This window comes from Solanum dulcamara, chromosome 7 (assembly GCF_947179165.1).
Source record: "Solanum dulcamara chromosome 7, daSolDulc1.2, whole genome shotgun sequence".
Classification (NCBI taxonomy): domain Eukaryota; kingdom Viridiplantae; phylum Streptophyta; class Magnoliopsida; order Solanales; family Solanaceae; genus Solanum; species Solanum dulcamara.
In genome coordinates, this window is record NC_077243.1 from 58,044,301 (window position 1) to 58,062,975 (window position 18,675).

General features: G+C 36.5%; 1 protein-coding gene across 2 annotated transcripts; it reads right to left on the reverse strand.

Moving 5' to 3' along the window:
• Positions 1-10,726: 10,726 nt before the first annotated feature.
• On the reverse strand, positions 10,727-17,540 carry LOC129893882 (RNA polymerase II C-terminal domain phosphatase-like 3). 2 transcript variants are annotated; one of them, XM_055969306.1, is made up of 12 exons: positions 16,651-17,540; positions 16,431-16,566; positions 16,261-16,316; positions 16,100-16,160; positions 14,606-16,024; positions 13,665-14,309; positions 13,432-13,578; positions 13,063-13,331; positions 12,836-12,923; positions 12,494-12,751; positions 11,870-11,916; positions 10,727-11,764 (listed from the first exon to the last, which is right to left on the reverse strand). In XM_055969306.1, exons 1-12 carry the CDS (start codon positions 17,172-17,174, stop codon positions 11,701-11,703), a joined length of 3,714 nt encoding a protein of 1,237 aa, XP_055825281.1. In that variant the 5' UTR covers positions 17,175-17,540; the 3' UTR covers positions 10,727-11,700. The 2 variants fall into 2 exon arrangements, with proteins under 2 accessions (XP_055825281.1, XP_055825280.1); XM_055969305.1 differs by having other exon boundaries at positions 12,836-12,947; positions 16,651-17,538.
• Positions 17,541-18,675: the final 1,135 nt, after the last annotated feature.

The following is an 18,675-nucleotide window of genomic DNA, read 5'->3' on the forward strand; positions in this document are numbered from 1 at the left end:
GTACTCATACTATATTTTACATTTGTTTTCGTTATACAGGTCCAAGTATTATCTACCATTATTGATTTTGAGCCAGTTGATGTCGTGATCGGAAATTAGGGTAAGCACTTTTGGAACTTGTACTCATTTTGTAGTAGCTCTGTACATGTGACTTCTAGGTTTTGAGAGGAATCTTTTGGTTTGTATATATTTTGATTTTCTTTCTCCATTCATGTGTGTTCCTATTCTTTCATTACTACTTTTAGTTTAAACTGATGGTCTTCTACCCTGACATCCCATTACTCACTATTTTGGGATATGGGACGGCTTGCCTACTATTAGGTCATAGTAGGCGCCATCATGACCTGAGAAATCAGGTCGCGAAAGGAAACCTCCTTAAATTCTAACTTGGGTAAGAATTTTGGTGGACTTAGCAGGATACTATACAAGGTTTGTGAAAGGCTTCTTCATTATAGCCTATCCTTTGACTAAACTTTTGAAGAAGGAAGTAAAGCATACTTTGAATGAAAAATGCCAAGAGAGCTTTGAAACTCTCAAATCCTTGTTGATAGAAGTTCCTAAACTTTACTAGTGGAAGGAAAAGAGTACATGATATATAGAGATACTTCTCATTGTGGTCTTGGATGATTTTGATACAAGAAGGGAAAACAATTTCTTATACCTCGTGAAAATTAAAACCCATTAATTGAACCATCCTACTCATGATATTGAACTTGTTGTTCAAGTATTTTCCATAAAAATATGGTAGCATTATTTGTATAGAGAAAATTTTGACTTACATCCTGTACTTACCATGCCTATAACTATGAAAATCATGAAGCTTGACACGTATTTATAAGATCTATATCTATATTAGAGCAGAGGGAAGAGCATAGAATAAGGCAAGTGACAACATATGTAAAAGTCACTTGGCAATTCTTAAAATAAACTTCCTAAATTAGGGGGAAAAAATAAAAGGAAGGATGTCACAACCCGATTTCTAAAGTCATGGTGGCACCTATTATATCCTACCAATAGGTAAGCCTAACACATAGCCTGGAGTCTCAAATAATGGGCTATCACATGAAAGCAAAGAATGCAGAAGATGACAATAATAATAGCAACTATGAGAATGGGAGAGAATTAAAAAAATACAAAAATAAACCCCCAAGACCTGGTATCAGTCGATAGTCGAGCTTGTACTCAAAACCAGAGTACAAGCTTATATAAAATAAGGTATGGGAATAGACTATCTCTATAAACAAAATAAAGACTAGTCATATCTAATGTTGAGAGAGATAGGAAACTCCAAACTCCTGGATCTCATCCCAGTCTCTGAATCCCAAGAGTTATTCCACATGAGATCTAAATATAAGCAATGAGAACTCATACTATGATCTGCAGGATGCAGAAGTGTAGTATAAGTACCAACAGCTGGCACTCAGTAGTCATAGATCGACTGAGCTCCAAAGATAAAATAAGCATATCAGGCATATAACACAGGATCATATAACACAAGTAATAACGAAAGAACAGGAAACTCATAATAATGAACAAGCAAGAAGCACTGAAAGACAGTGAGAAAGGGGTAAAAGAAGTAAAGGACGAACTTGGATGTACTAGACCATCAACCTATACACGAAAAATCGCTACTAAGGAAGACTTCTAACCAAAGGCATACTAATTGAAATAACCATAAATTGCACTTGGAAGATAATAAGGCTATACTAGAACAATCCTGCATAAAAGAGTCAATCAGGAGAGAACAAGGGAAATACCTACCTTCAAAAAAAAGAACCACCCTTTGTACTGCCTTACAACAACAACAACAACCCAGTGAAATCCCACAACATGGGGTCTGGGGAGGGTAGAATGTACGCAGACCTTACTCCTACCAAGGTAGGACGGTTGTTTCCTGGAGACCCTCGGCTCAGTAAAAGCATAAATGCATAAAAAAAATGTTAGATAAGAATAGAAAATTAAAAGCTTTATGAGAAAAACAACAAACAAATAACGAATAGATGACAAATAAATACAAATAAATAAAGACTAATAACAAATAACGATTAAATAAATAATGAAAACGTCACAGGTAAAATTGAGTAATCAAAGCATAAAAAGTAATAAATAAGTATACAAATTTCCAACAAAAACCTTACTGAGCCCCAAATGCTCGGTAGGTATATAATCAAAATTTAAAACCTGTAGATCCTCTATAAGACCAAAAAGTCCGCATCCAATTATATTGGTGATAAGCAATACATATGAATAAGAGTAATGTAATAAAATTAGTAGTGCCATCATACCAAGATATATATACATACCCCTCTATCCGGGAAATTGAGATAGGACCTATGCGCATCTCCTTCTATATATCTGCCTGGTCCCAATCTTAGACTTTTAGCTCCATGGGGGACTCGAGAGTGTCCATATAATTCTACTTGGTCCCGATCTTAGACTTTTCTCTCTGATAGTTTGACTGCATATCATCAATATAACCAAAAAACTAATCACAACTGCCCATGAATACTGACCGATCAAGTAAAATGTGAGTACATCCTAGATGCATCTAATATTTCAAGTAGAAAAAGAAAACGACATCGATGCATCGTAAATATCCAAAATCAGTTTATCAAAAAGATCTAGGTGGTACGACTATTATTAAAACATAAGTTTAGTAATAAAAAGGGAAACAACCTTATTTCATTGAAAAATGATGGTTAAACCAATGCATGCTCGGGATCGTACCCCAAATCATTTGTATGTGAGAAATAAATTCAATGCATGCCATCACCAGCATCCAAACAACTTAAGCAGATAGTAACATCATATACCCAGCAAGTATTTCACTCCCAAAGTACAAAAACTAACTTGGAATCTAGCTCATCCTTAATCAAGGCCTCGGGCCCAAAATACTTTAACCATCTCAACAAAGATATCATAAAAATTCATACCTCGACTCAGATAATGAAAGGAATCACAAATAGTCAACAAACAAATGAGTAACTTAAGAACTTCGACAATTACCTAAAGGAAACATTCAAGGAAAAAACCACTCTAACTTAATCCTATAGCAACAATACATATCGAAGGATCCAAGGTCTAATCATAAGGTAAGGATCTCATCACAATCATAGGGCTAAGTAGGGCAGAGCCTCACAACTCCCAGCACAACTTTATGGTCCCCACATTATAGAAGGCACCAAACCCAAGAACTCCCCATAAGAAGCTGCAATAATAACTATGGATCAACAATACTGATTCTAGGATAATAATCACGCCGACTACTACAAAGAAACAAATAATTACTCCAAAGGAAATTAGAAACACTTAACTAAGGCACATGCAAAGGATTGCCAACTGAATCTAAGGATCTCACAATAGTAAACTAGCCCAAGGCTCAAATAGAAATCAAGAAATAAGAGTAAGGGAAGAAAATTCTAAATCCGCTACATATAATCCTACTCATATGTAATATATGCTAAAAAATATCTTATGAAGCATAATACCGCTGCCTACCTTAAAGCTGAACACGCGCACTCCGAATCCACCAAGATGAAGCTCTAGACCTTCGAATCACCTCTAATATCCTCCATGCTACCAAAATATTAATCACCTCGTCAATACTATCATTTTGATACTAAAATTATCGAATTCAAAGATAGGCCAATTTTGAAATCAAAAATTGGTAATTGTGAGACCCAATCTATAACTCTCGGAATGGACTCTAAAGGCCCTAAATGCCACCCCAAGCTTGTGTTTCAAAAAGGGACATAAATCACCCAACAAAATAGCTACACTATAACCATGCATCAATATTAAAAACCTTGAAAGGGAAAACCTTACCTTGCCTGAAACTCGTCAAAACTTGCCAAAACTCACCTCGGAAGTTCTCTTAGCGCGGCTAAACCTTCGTGGCTGTTTGTTAACCTTTTGATGATGCTCCAAACCATGAATTTACATTACTAACACCTTCATACGATCATGGTATAACCTAGATAATTAACTCATGGAATGAAATTGGAAAACTTACCTTTTTTTGCTCTAAATCTGTGGCTCTCTCTCTCTCTAGCTCAAGGTTTCTCTTCTCTTCTTTTTTTTTCTAGAAATTTCCTTGGATAAGAATGACTTCTTTTGGATAAAGATGACCATAAATCATATATATAGTCCACCTTAGGGGGGTGACACGTGTCATCCCCTAATTGGTGACACGTGTCAAGCCTTCATAGGGCCAATGCACCATACCTCCAACCATGGATTGCCACGTGGCAGGTGGGGCCCACCTCCATGCTTTAGCTACTTCCACATGGTACTTCCAGCTTCTGCCATGTGGCACTCTTTCTTTCTTCCATGTGTCATCTTCTTTTCCTCCTTGTGGGTTCGTAATCTTGTCTTACTTTACGAACCTATGTAATCCTTGCTACGTAAGCTTGGTATGAACTCGAGTAGCTTAAGAATGTAAGATTTTCAAGTTGGTAGCTTACGTAAGTAGGTCGAGTCCTACGACTCATTACTTGGCCTCCAACTTCTTTCGGATTCTTATACCCCTATTTCCAATCTTCCTTACTATAGGGTATCACACTCTCTCTTCCTTAGAGTTGTTTGGTAGCGTTATAGATTATCTGGCTCGCATAGTAACTTCTAAGAGGCTTACGGACCTTCCACAAAACTTATGAACCTTTCAAGAAACTTAAGAAGCTTAAGAAGCATTCCAAGGTACAAAAGTATGGGGTATAACAACAACTAATTTCAAGGATCCTAGCACTCATTACATCACAAGATGAAACACACAAAGACAACATGATGAATTTAGGATAAGTATCACCTTCTCTTAAAAACAACTCCTTCCCCCATAAGATGCACAATAAACAAGATCATGAATAGCATCATATGCAAAGAGGTAGTAAAGAAAGGGGCTAAGAAAACTACCCTTCCTCATACACAATGTAGGCCCATCAAGTGGATTGTTAACCCTCGAGAACGTTTTATCATAGGGAAAGGTGCCAACAAAATCATTCAAATAGTGTTTGTCATCTTGACCAAGCATTACCACACAAGTGCCACCATTCAACTCATTACCAGAATCAAATGGAAATGAAATCCATGAACATAGGTCAAGTACACCTCTATTTGCCCGATTAACACTCTTATTTTCCAACAACATACTCCACTCAAAAGCTTGAGCATCATTATATGCAAAAAAGTAGTAGAGAAACATGTCACATAAATGAACTTCAATCAAAATGTTCCCAAGTTTAGACTCTACTTTATATTCTAAACCATTAAGAAGTACATGAAGGATTGGAACATATAAGAAAGAAGTAGCAATTGTCACATAATCATCACCTCTCTTTTTAACACCAACCTTTCCAATAAACGTAACATCATCTTCAAAGAAGAGATTTCCATCTTCGGAAAGTGTGTCATCATACCATAGTGGATTCTCAAACAATTGATAGCCTTCAAGAGTTTCTACACTTTCAACATTATAAGGCATTCCACTATTCACACTATCAAGAGTCATGTCATCATCAAACAAGAAATTATTCTTAAACACACATTCTACCTCAAGATTCTCATGAGAAAAATTAGAAATGATATTAATATCGAAGGATTTATTCAAGTCATAAGTGTCAACACTAGGTGGACACAAATTGATTCTTACAAGAAGAATCAACTTGGTCATCAAAAGTATCAACTAGTGTAGGATCACTTTCATCACATTACAATGTATACTCATTCAAGTTATAAGTGTCAATACTAGGTGGACACAAATCAACCTTACTAGAAGAGTCAATCCGGTCATCTATAGGATCAACTAGTGTTTGCTCACTCACAACAAGGATATTATCATCATACAACAAAGCAATCTAGAACATCACAAGGTAAAGACTCACTATGCACACATATAGATAAGCTATCATTTACACTCAATTGGCTACTAGCCATACAATGATGTTCCAAGTTTAAGAAAGTGTAAGAGTTAGCATTGTTACCTTTTAGCTCATAGGAAGAAGTGTCTTCACCTTGGTTATCAATATTGGAGCACATTTTTTTCCTTTTGGAAGCTTTCAAAGACTTCATGATTCTTCATATTTTGAGGTTCTTCACTAGGCTTGCTTCCAAGAACACCTACAAAATCATTAAAGGACCTAGAGAAAGAAAAGAGACATGAGTTAGGATAATATTGTGACAACCCTCTCACATCACTCCACACGACCTCTCTTTTTTCCACTCTAGAGTTGTCACTTTTCACACCCTTACTCCTCTCAATCTTTTGTCTCTCAATTTTATAGAAGTTAGGACAAGGGCCAAGGATTTCTTGTGATGGGTTAAAAATCCCTTCAAGTCTAGCTTCCACTTTGATTCACAAGGAGTGGATGTTTTGAATTCGATGCACAACTCCGTCAGTTCATCTTCGTATGGAGTAGGTTGCTTTGTTTCCAAAAGCAACTCTTTTGGCTCAACTTCATAATGAGTAGCTTGTCTCTCTTATACCATAGACTTTACCCTTTCAAACATTTGCAAGCAATCATTAAAATCTTCCCTTAATATGGTAAAGGATTATCTTAACTCTACTACTTCATGGCTTAGTATTCCTCCCACTCTACCTCCAACCTCAACGCCATACAGAGAACAAGAAACATTGGAACTAGGATGAGAAAATAAGTCATCATATTCCGAGAAGTAGGGAATGTACCTCTTTCAGGGTAAGACATTGAGTTGAAGTCCTAATACACCATAGTGATGATATAATGATGATTAAATCAAACTAATGTGCTTTTGGGGAAAAAATCATGAAACATGTTCCAATAAATTTGCTCCATTCCTTGATGTGAATGTGATAGCAGTGCATAATATGTCTGAAAGAAGATAATTGATTGAATAATGCACATGAATATGGAATGAGGTACTAAGCTATCATAATTTGATATGCTAAGATGATTATGTTCCATTCATGGAGAATGAGAACTTTTTGATAAATGATATAGATACGGACCCATTCCCAGAAGTGTATGTGATACTATTCAATAAATCTTAGCAATACGTGTGCACTTTATCGTGATGAGATCACGACTCACCTTCAGAAGAGGTAGAGTAATTGAGAGAAAAAATATCTTAAATTTACTTCTGAAGTAGTAAATATGAAATTTACTAAAGAAAATAGCACATGTCATGGTAAACTTGGAGTTTACTAGTAAAAATAATTTTATCAATTGGCATGAACGATTTGTCCATCTAAAAATGTACATATTAAGTGTTCAACATATACTAGAAGTTCTAGAATTATTTTATGTTGCTTGTTCTCATGATAAGTTGATTGGATCAACTAATATTTGGAATGAACTCCCTAATTTCTGAAAGTATAAAAGGTGAATATAGGCCCGTTCACCTATCATGTGATATGTTAAAGAGATGCATCAATAAGATGATCACATGTGTGTTTATTGTCAACCTGCAGTTTGACATTCGCAAAATTGTTTGTGCAAAATAATTGAGTTAAAAGCACAACTTTCAGAATATGTAATCAAGACAATTCATCTTGATAATATTGATAAATATCCAAGTTGATGTGACATTATATGCCTCAGATAAATAGTCAATCATTGCATATGAAAACAAAGCTTCATGATCTGAAATATAATAAATTGCATATAAAAGTATGCATCAGTATAATAAATTATAATCGATTTCCCGCTCAATTGGTTTATGGTCAGGGACTATATAATTTTTATCTAAAAATTTTGATGTGCGGTATATGATTAATGAATATATCATGATGCACAAAGATGAATTCTTCAAAATAGATTGTGATATATATTAGTTTGTCCAATATAAGGGAGAGATAATAAGCAACCAAGAGTTGGAAATGCTCCTATTGAATGTCCCTGAAGGACAAAGTCTATAACATACACGAAGCATGATAGACCAATCGAATACAAATAAAATAATTCTTAAAAAGGAGAGGATACAATGATCAAAATTTTCGTAATAAGGAGGCAATGTGCTCTTGAAGAGCCTACGACATAACACTTCCTGAAACCTCAGGAGAGGGATATGTACCTCAAAATAATGAAGTGATAAGATCTCAATAATTTATATCGTATTGTGAATTAATACAAAATGATATATCATTGACGATATCTTTGATATAATAGCGCACAATATTATAAAAGATTATGAGTATCTAAATTCTAGAGTTTATTAAAGCATGCTGATGTAGAAATGTTTATCAAGTGAAAAGTGAAATAATGCATCTTGGTAAGCTTAAAGCTTATTTGACTTGCAATATAGACACTAGAAGATGTCATACATATTGAATGCTTGAAAAAATTGATATGAAATTATCTGATGGATTCAAAATGCATGAAGCATACTTGCTTATAATCCTCATTGTTATACAAGTTGATTACATGAATATTATTAAAACTTTTGAATAGTTTCCTAAAGCAATAGATTATCTACTTAAAGAAGTTAAAGTGAGGAACTTACAGAATTCTTTGATTTAGAAGGTATGATTCATAAAAAGAGATAGAATGAAGCACATTTCATCAAAACTTTTCTACACACATGAGCTCCCAAGAATGGCGATATCAACGTGCAACAGATTTGTTCAAGTAATAATATAGATGATTTATTCATCAAATGTCTACCAACTACAACTTTCTAGAAGATGGTGCACAAGCTTGGAATGCCAAGATTCGAGTCTTTGGATTGATGTTCTCATTAGGAGAAGTTAATACGTGATGTACTCTTTTTTCCTCACAAGTTTTTGTCTCATTAGGTTTTCCTTGTAAGGTCTTTAACGAGGCATCCAAAATGTGTATTATTAGATATGTGTACTCTTTTTCCTTCACTTGAATTTTCCCACTAGATTTTATCTAGTAAGTTTTAAGCACATAATCTATCAAATAGAAATTCAAGGGGGAGTGTTATAATGTAAGACCCCGTAAGTCGGAAAGATGGAAGCAAGGAGAAAAGTCTCAAAATTTTGAATCTATTTAGGTGAACGAGTCCCTCTACAGCTCGTAGAGATTCCTACGGCTCGTAGAGTTGAGTCGTAGAGTGACCCTTCGAGCAAAGTTGAAGTCGCCCTCAGGAGAGGTTCTACGGCTTGTCAAGATGAGTCTTCCTCAAGATGACGGCTCGTAGAAACACCTTGTAAGCTAAGTTCAGAGGTGAAGTTTCAAGGATCCCTCAAGGCCAAGTCTACGGACTTGCAGGACGGATCGTAAAGACCACCCGTCACAAAACTTCAAAGACTTGTATTTTGCAGGTTTTTAAGACCTGCAAGACAAGCCCAAAAGATGGGTCGTTTACTTGAAAACGGGTCGTAAACCTTGCCCATTTCCAAACTTCAAAGACTTGATTTTTTTATACTTTTCTCAGACCTGCAGGACGAGTCATTTAGACGACTCGTCATTACATAGACGACCCGTAGAAAAGGATCCGTAGGGTCAACGTTCAAATTTTAATGAAGGACAATTGTGTCTTTTCTCAAGTTCGGTTCAATGAACCTAGACACTTTTATGGCCAAGTTCAAAGTCTATAAATACTCTATTCTTCAAAATCCCCTCCTATTCAAATCATTCTCTCAAAATTCCCAAGGAAAGAACTCACAAGATCTCTCAAGGTTTCTCTCCAACTTCAAGGTAGGGTTTTCAGATTTCTTCAAGGTTCTTCTTCAATTCTTAGTGAATTCAAGCAAGGTATGTGGGGATTGATTCATGGGCCCTTTTCACCCATGAAGTCCCAAAGATTTTTCTACGTGGATAATAAATCTCCTCAAACCCAAACCAAACATTGTATATTTACTGTTGATTTTTAAATCTTCTAAACCCCAACCAAACGACCCTGAAATTCTAAACCTCCTTTACGAACTTCCGACTTAACTCCATACATATTTGCCAATAGCTCTCTCTTCCATTCACAACAAAATAGACATGATTTTCACTCGTTCCACTTTCGATACCACCTTCAGTTCACATCTTCGTATTTTTCATTCCCTCTACACAATTCAAAGACTCAATCATTTGCAGATTTTGAAAATTCTTGAAACGTTTAGCCATTTTTCACTTGGGATTATTCAGAGGTTGAAAATGAATTCAACAAAGTTGCAAAGGTCAACAGGAGATTGGGGGAAGTTCATGTGTTTTTTGGTCATATTGGTATTGTAACTCTTAGAGATTTGGGGATTGTAACATTTTGATGAATACCGATTTAAAAGTTTTGGTCGCTCAAAGTATGCCGAAATTTTAGGAAATAAAGGGGTTAAATTTTTCTGTGTTTTTCATTGATCAAAAAAGCAATATCATTCGCCAAGCCTCCATTGTTATCGGTGAGCTTCAAGCAATATCGTTCGCCAAGCCTCCATTGTTATCGATGAGCTTCACGCCAAAATTCATAAGACCCCGATTTGTCCTAACTGGTCTAAATTTTAACTGTGTGTTGATTGTAGGGATTGATTTTAATAACCGACTGTAATCCAATAAGGGTAAATCCAACCCATTTTTTTTAACGGCAAGGGTTGGATATAACCACTATTATTAACGACAAATCTAGACCATGTTGCATATTTCACAACAAAATTTGGGCACTTTTCCTATTAATTATAGTAGATAAATATATTAAAGTTTTCGATGATGTCAATTTGATATAGAAAAAGGTTTGCCTCAAAGCTTATAATATAAATAGTTCAGTTTATTTGAATTCTTAAAAGTATTAGTATAAAACAAAAGAGAGCCAATATGGAATATTTTGATAGATTACAAAAAGATAAAGAAATTAGATGCTAAATGCGGAAAAGCGCAACATTCAAAACTCCCTGCCGATTAGAGCCTTCCATGAATGTTGGTACAATTAATTTGTTCACCCTGCACCCGTATGCCCCTTGGTCATAATACTCGCACATCTAATGTTTGCATCAACCTTGATATGTGTACATATAATTTTGCACCCATACTATGATTCACTACAAGCATTATGTTAGTTTCCTCAACCTAATAGCTAATTATATAGCCTTGCACATTATTTATTCTTAGATGTCTAAAAATATCAAGTTGGTAAATCAAAGAGCTCCTAAATAACTCCTCCAACAGCACCTGGAAAAAAGTCTTATGTCAATGTCCTTAGAATTCTTTTTTAACTATATTAAAACGTGCCAAGAAGATGAGCCAATAAAATCATATGGCTTTGAAGATGTCACTCATCAACGCAGGTTTTAAGGACATTACAAGTAGTTATTCCTTAATTGAGGGCTCTAGATAGTGTATTAGTCGTCCATGAGTTTTCATTAGGCCATTTAATAATTGCTTGTTTGCCACCATTAACGGGATTCCAGTTGCCCATTCCACCCGAAAAACCCAGATTCTGACAAGTACTGTATTGTTCAACGTTTATCGGATGTCTCCAAAGGGATAACTATATAAGTGGCTTTCCTTTTTCTTCATCAGCTTTGTTATCTATGCATTTAAACAGAATACCCGCTACTGAATTCTCATAAATAAAGCTTCAGCCCGTATTACTTTGGAAGCAAAAATTGGTCAAGCCAGCAAGGGACTTGGGTGCATTCCTTGAGAATCAAGCTTAAGCATATCTTAAAACGATTCTCCCTTTCCTGATTAGCTAGTGTTTCCGTTTCTACATCCATCCAATTCTTGATTTCATCTTCAAGCCCTTTTTTCGGTTTTCTTTTAACCAAGAGACGCAAATTGTGTTAATTTAAGATTTAATAGAAAAATCATGTTCATTTGCCCTCCGATAAAGTAAAGCTGATGCCTCCACCCTGCAAAAAAAAAATTGTGTGGAATAGATCAAGAAATATAACCAACTTATATCACCAGTAAAACCGTAGTGATATGACTGCAATTCAACATTAAAGAGATCATACCAGCCAGGATGAACAACAAATCGTCCAGTGGAAAGTGCCCAATTAACCTGTTAAGACAAGCTAGTAATTAAACCTCTAAAGATACCCACATACACAGTTTTCCAGATGATGGATCAGAAATTTTAATCAACATAATAACAGGGAGGATGATAAAGAATGTGTAAGGGTGTGTTTAGTTTTGCGCAGAAAATGTTCTCTTGAAAAATAAGTGAGTTGTGTACTTATTTTCTGGTGTTTCTCATATTGTCCGAAAAGCCTTTATATATAATCTAGACAAACAATATGGAGGTGGAGATGAAAGGAAGGGGTGCGGAGGCAGTATAGGTGGGGATGGTATGGATGGGGAGGGATGAAATGTCATATATGGAACTTCTCCTACCGAAAATGTTTTTCAAAAATTTTGACTAACCAAACATGAAATAATTAACAAATCATTTTCCTCCATAACAAAAACACCTTAAGAGAGTTATTACATTACTCAATTATGCAGTGCAACGTATGGTCATTTCTCCAAACCGACCACTAGTGTCTTTTATCTAACTTTTTTCTTTTCCCTATATTTTTGTGCAAAGGGGTATGGGATTTGAGCAATGTAGAGTGATAGTTTTGGGAGAAATAACACACCTTATCCGTCCCAAGAGAATTGGCAACCACGTGGGTAACCTGATCATCAATTTGACTAGTGCAGACAGCACCAAACTGTTCAGCGGTCTGCCACAAAGGATGCAAATGAGGATTGGCTTCACCAACAGGAAATACTCTGCTGAAGACAATACGGCAACCTGACAGAATCTTTTGTTGTTCTGTGGCTAAGATGTTCCTAACATCAGCTTCATCTATGGACCGATGTGCGAAAAAATTCTGATGTATTCTTTGAATAACCTAATTGTATGAAATGATATAGAATATTAGTACTAAAATATTAATCTCCTAGATATTCTTATACAAGATCAAACATTAGCTCACCCCCAAACAAGAGGCCAATGTCCCATCTTCTGGTCTTTCATCATGATCAATCTCAAGAAGAGAAGGACCAGGGAGACCAAATTGTCGTCTGCTGCAAGGAAAGTAAATATACCTAAAGATACAAAATGATTAATCATAGACATTTGAACAGCACAATATTATGCCATCAATATGCATATATACATGAGAAATCGATCATGAATGATATCAAACATACAATTAATTACCTCTCTACAACAATCAAATTTAGCTTGTTATGTGGCCAGACTCTGACAGAATCATCTATAATCACAACAGCCGACTCCATGCCCAAAACCCCCTCCAAGTCCTTACTCTTAGGAACCCTTTCATCCCCATCAAAAGGATCTCCATCGTCACCCCTGGAGATCACTCGTCCAGCAAACAGATCCCCTTTTGGATCTAGCAATTTGGCCATCTCTGTGGCATATAGTTTGTTCCCCATGGTATAGAGATGCAGCTCAAAAAGATTGCTAGCCTAAAGCAGCACAATTTTACCCAAAAAAGAAAAATAGAAGACTCAATATTCAACTCTAGCTGTATACACACACAAACAAATATATTAAAAAAGCAATTACCATCTCCAAGAAATTCCAGATCCCAGGCCGTAACTTGGTCCACATTCCCATGTGTGGAAACCGGAATAGGTGCCTATACGGCTTTTCACGGTCTTGTTCCTCTTTCTTCCTCAATATCTCTTCATGAACTGGGTCGATTTCAACAAACTGAAAAAGAAGAACAAGATCATAAAAATCATCATTACTGACAGAGAAACTAAGCTCAGACTCTACAAGTTCAAAAAGATTCACGCCTTTGCTGAATTTAAAAGAGTATGGTCCAAGTCCAAGACGAGACATAGCTTCCGAACAGAAAACATTTTTTTCTGTTCCTCAAGCCTCCTAGCCCTTTCTCTCTGAATATCAGCTCTCTGTTGGTCGCTATACCCCTCAAATAGATGCTCAACATCTCCCCAAGAGATCTGTGGTTGCAACGAACCAGGAGAACCTTTTTCAGAATCTAAGCCAGCATCATTCAGCCGTTCACTTGGCTCAGAAACTGCTCCCTTCCCTTCCAATCTACTCTGATAAACATGTATGCATTGTGTCTGAGTTCGAGAAGCAGCAGACGGTGATGTGGATGGTGAAACAGAGATCATGTCGGGAGAAGCAGCAGACGGTGATGTGGATGGTGAAACAGAGATCATGTCAGCGATATTTTTCAAATTTTTTGTGAATTGGCGAGCAATGTCTGGTGGTGTAGTCGAAAGTGCCACAGCTGACTTCCTATCCAACTGATCCACTTGACTTTGGAAACAAAGACTTCTTATCATAGTGTGTGTGCCTGCTACACCGGTTTTACATTGATCTGATCCAACATTACCACCCTTTAGAACTGCAGTATTATGAAGAGCACGCCGAGGGTCGCGAGGTTTCATGCGGACTATAGCCACTTCATCCTGCAAATCTCGACAACATCAGATATCCTAGAGGATAACTAAAGTCGCATAAAGTATCAAATAGAGTGTTTAGCTTTCTCATTTTGACACAAAAAACAACAATGGAAAACGAAAATTAAATCAATTCCAATAGAGCACATAAGGAACTGCTCTGCACCTTATTCCACCCCAAACACAAGAAAAGGATAAACCCTTAAAAATGTCAGGAAGAAATAAAAGAGGAACTGTGCAATAGAAGCAGTAAAGAACACACTGCAAATGAACTCATTCTTTAAAAGGTTGTAAATGGAACTTGCCGCTGCTGCTGCTGCTGTGTGTGTAGGAGTCTGAAGTATTCCTACTGATCTCTGCCCAATAGCAGAAGTTCTGGGAGCTACTACATCCATTGATGGAACTGCTCCAAGAATAGAGTTAGAACTTGAAGCTTGTGCTGTAGTTCTAGAAGCATCAGCAGATTTCTGCTGTTCCATCTTGATTATATTCATCCATATTGATGGATTTATCGCTATATCTTTTAATAAAGAATGCAAAGTTGCTGACGTGCTAATGCCAGTCACTGGAAAGTTCTCATCAGCTTTAACTATGACACTAGGTATAGTAGTGATACTAGCTCTTACTTGCTCCAATTTCTGAATGTCATTGTCACTGCTATCTGTAGCATAGTTACTACTCATAATTGGCAACCCAGCAGTCCCTCTATCCTCTAACCAACCACCATTTCCAGTTGAAGGACGCACATCACTCACAATGATTGAATCAGTCTGTTCACTTTTTTGTCTTTTTGACAATGGAGCATCAAAGACTGGTAGCTCTGCCGTCTTCTGCTTTTTTGAACCAATCATCTCTAAAGGAGCCTCTAATTTCAAATCAATGTCTGGGATAGGCAAGATATTTTTATTCGTGTTCTGAGCAGCTGCATCGCTGGTTGCCAATCTGAGTCTGGGATCTCTACTTTTTGCTGTAGAAGATCGCAAAGAAGGATTTGGCAGAAAACTCAGGGGATCTGCAGTCCGAGCAGTTCCCAGTCCTTGTCCAGCAAGAATATTGGTCTGGGGAACAGAAGACACTATTGGCTGCCCCATGCTAGATTCATTCAGAAGGCTGGCATTATGTACAACATTAGAACTTGAGACCTCCCCATTAATGTCCCCTTCGCCACTATCACCCTCTTCAGATGGGGTTGGACTTGGAAGCTTTTCACTAACAAAAAGGGAACTTCGACCAAATTTCTGTTGATAAGACGAAACAGCTTTAAGGGCATCAGTTTCATAAGGATGCACTAAAGAATTCCCTTTCTCAAGAGAACGCGCAAAAAGGGGCAACTCCAGTTTCACCATTCCATGAGCCTGTGTAGATGCTTTTGCAACAGGGAAATGTGGTCCAATTTCTCGTGTAGGTGACGGAAGAGTATCTTCATCATGGTCCTTATGGAGGTCTAGCAAAGGAATGGATAACCCTTTAGCTTTAGAAGTGGCTAATCCTGGTTTAAAAGATTCAAATGACACACTCTGCTCCACCAGGCCAGAAGATTTGGTAGATACAGCACCTAAATCATACTTGTTTACAGAAGTAAGATCCTGATTTGCATTTTCAGAAGATTTATGAGAAACCTTCATATCTAACAGTTCAACAACTTTGATCCCATTGTCCTTGTCATTGTCTTCAGTATTTGAGGAAACAACTGACTGGTTAATAGAGATAATCACGGCATCCACCTGGGACATAAGGTAGCAGTATAAGCTACCAGAACTGCAAGCTTTCTCAATACATATATTTTTATGAAAACATACCTCTTTTAACTGCTCAGAAGACATAAGAGCAGGTAATTGGCTCTTTGCATGAAAAAGCAACCTGCAAGCGAGTTAGAATGACTGAGAAGTCTCCAAATGCAATAGGAATATATAAACAATATAAGATCCTTAAACACAAATGTAAAAGGAACAACAAAAACCTAGATAGAATATCTCTGTTTTCTTGCATCTGATTCTTGTTCATGGAGCAGAAAACCTGCAAAGGAAAGAGATTTCAGCTTTCACAAAACCATACTATTTCAGCTATGGGATGAGCCTGAAAGATGAAGACATATATCCTCTTTGACTGATTAACTAGAGAATATCTTACAGAATTTATGGTTCGCACTGCAGTCATAAAGAGTTGAATAAGAATGTCTTTCCCTGGCACGAAATCTGTCGAAACAGCTAGTTCCCCCAAGCTGTCTAATGAACTTTGCAATTTGGAACAAACCACAGGAAAGGATCTACGGAAACAGAGAAAGCATAATTAGTCCATGAACCCATTTAAGAGCTCTCAATTTACTAGTATGAATAAAGTTTTAACTTACTTGTGGGTTTCGCCTAGAGTAACACTCTGAAGTTGTTCCCTAATGAAATTGGTCTCCTTTGAAGTTTTAACAGAATCACCAACATTTAGAACTAGGTCGGCATCCAAGTCGATCTCGCCTTCCTCCAACTCTCCTTCCTCCTTAGCATTAGCATCGTCATCCACATCAATGATGACCTTGTCAATCTCAGAAGATTCGACATCAGCAGACTGCTTCGAATTGTCAGTAGTCATGACGAAAAGTTCGTCTAAAGGCTTATTCTGCACAGCTTGAGCCCAAGCCAGGTTATACAAACCCCTAGCATAATCCCTCGAAATTGGATACTTATATAGATCTCTCATGGTCCAAACCCTAGTCGAATTTTGACTTTGATTTTGATTTTGATTATTGGGTAAGTTGGAACTGACAATCTTAGCAGGTGGGTCTTGCCTATTGAAGGCATCCTCACTGATTTCTTCAACTGAAGCCGAATCTGAGATCTCACCCTCCTCTACCTCTTGGACTGGATTACATTCTTCCATCATGTGACCTAGGGTTTTTTTCTTTCCTTTACTCAAATCACCAACTACAACTAGTATATAGTCCTCCCAGAATTAGAATTAGATTTAGGATTAGAATTAGAATCAGAATCAGAAACAAAATAAAAGCAGAAAGAATTAGAATTTGCAACGACAAGATTCAAAAAATTGTCGAAAAACAAAGGGGCGGAATGCAAAATATGTTTCCAGGACAAAATTTAATTTTCATCTATATATAAAAATTGAATCGGAAAATTCGGATAATAATGTTCGGATCTGAAGAACTGGAAAAGCGTAGCCTTATTATATAGAAGTATTATTATGAGTACGAGGAGATGGAACTAATTAAAAGTAACAGAGAAAAGAGGAAGAGCAGGAAAGTTTTCTTGCGAGCAAGGGAAGAGAATTTAAGGTGGGGCAAGAATCTAGGATGGCTTGGCCACGATTAATCTCAGCCCTACATCTCAAGTCGATTTGGTACATGTAAGACTGCCCTCCTCCCACACCAAGTCAACGCAATACGGCCTCTACTCGCTACTCAATTCATTTTCGTGGACCAATTACTTAGAACCTGTTCAAATAAAATTTTGATCAATACTTATTAGATTAAAGCTAAAAAATAAAAATTTATGACTTTTAATTTATTTTTGTTATTTTTTTTAAATATAAGTGTTTATAAGTATTTTTTAAGTTTATCTAAATATTTCTAAATTGCTTTAAATTTATTTTAACTTAAAAGCATCTAAAATAAGTCAATTTAAACGAGCATTAAAATAGAAAAAGACGCTTCCACACTATGAAAAAAATTAATCATTATCACGCAGCTTATTAAGCAACAAATATGATGAAAGATTACGAAAGTTGATTCTAGCTTTTGGTATGACAATTGGACATGAATGAGGGGTTTATATCACATTCTGACAGAAGTAAATGGGAGGAAATTGAAATGTGTCACTTTGCAGATTCTCAAGGATAGAATCAACAAAAACTAAGAAATTGTTTATACGAAGACTTTGTTCACTTTATAGTGAAGAATATACCTCCTACCAATAGTTTAGACAAGCCAGTTTGGATGCTAGAGTAAAGTGGAAACTTTTATGTAAAGAGTTCTTGGAAATATATAAGGTGAGAGGATGAGAAGTAACATTTTTAAATTCATACGGAGCAAGAGGTTGCCTTATTTTTATTTTTTTCTATAGAAGGCATGGAAGTTCATTGTCATGATTCAATTCCTTAGGTCATGATGGCACCTATTATACCCCTCCAGTAGGTAAGTCAATTCGCCAACCCGGAACTTCAAGTAATGGGTTTGAGGGCATAAACTAAACAAGAGTGGCGAATTATAAAGGTAGGCAGAAAGAATAAGCGGAAGTAAACCAAAACATGATATAAACAACTAAAGATCCCTCCCAAAACCTGGAAGTCACAAGTATAGAGCTGCTACAAAATAAAAGATGAGTACAAGTCACCAAAGTGGACCGAAAATATATATAACAACTGACTAGTC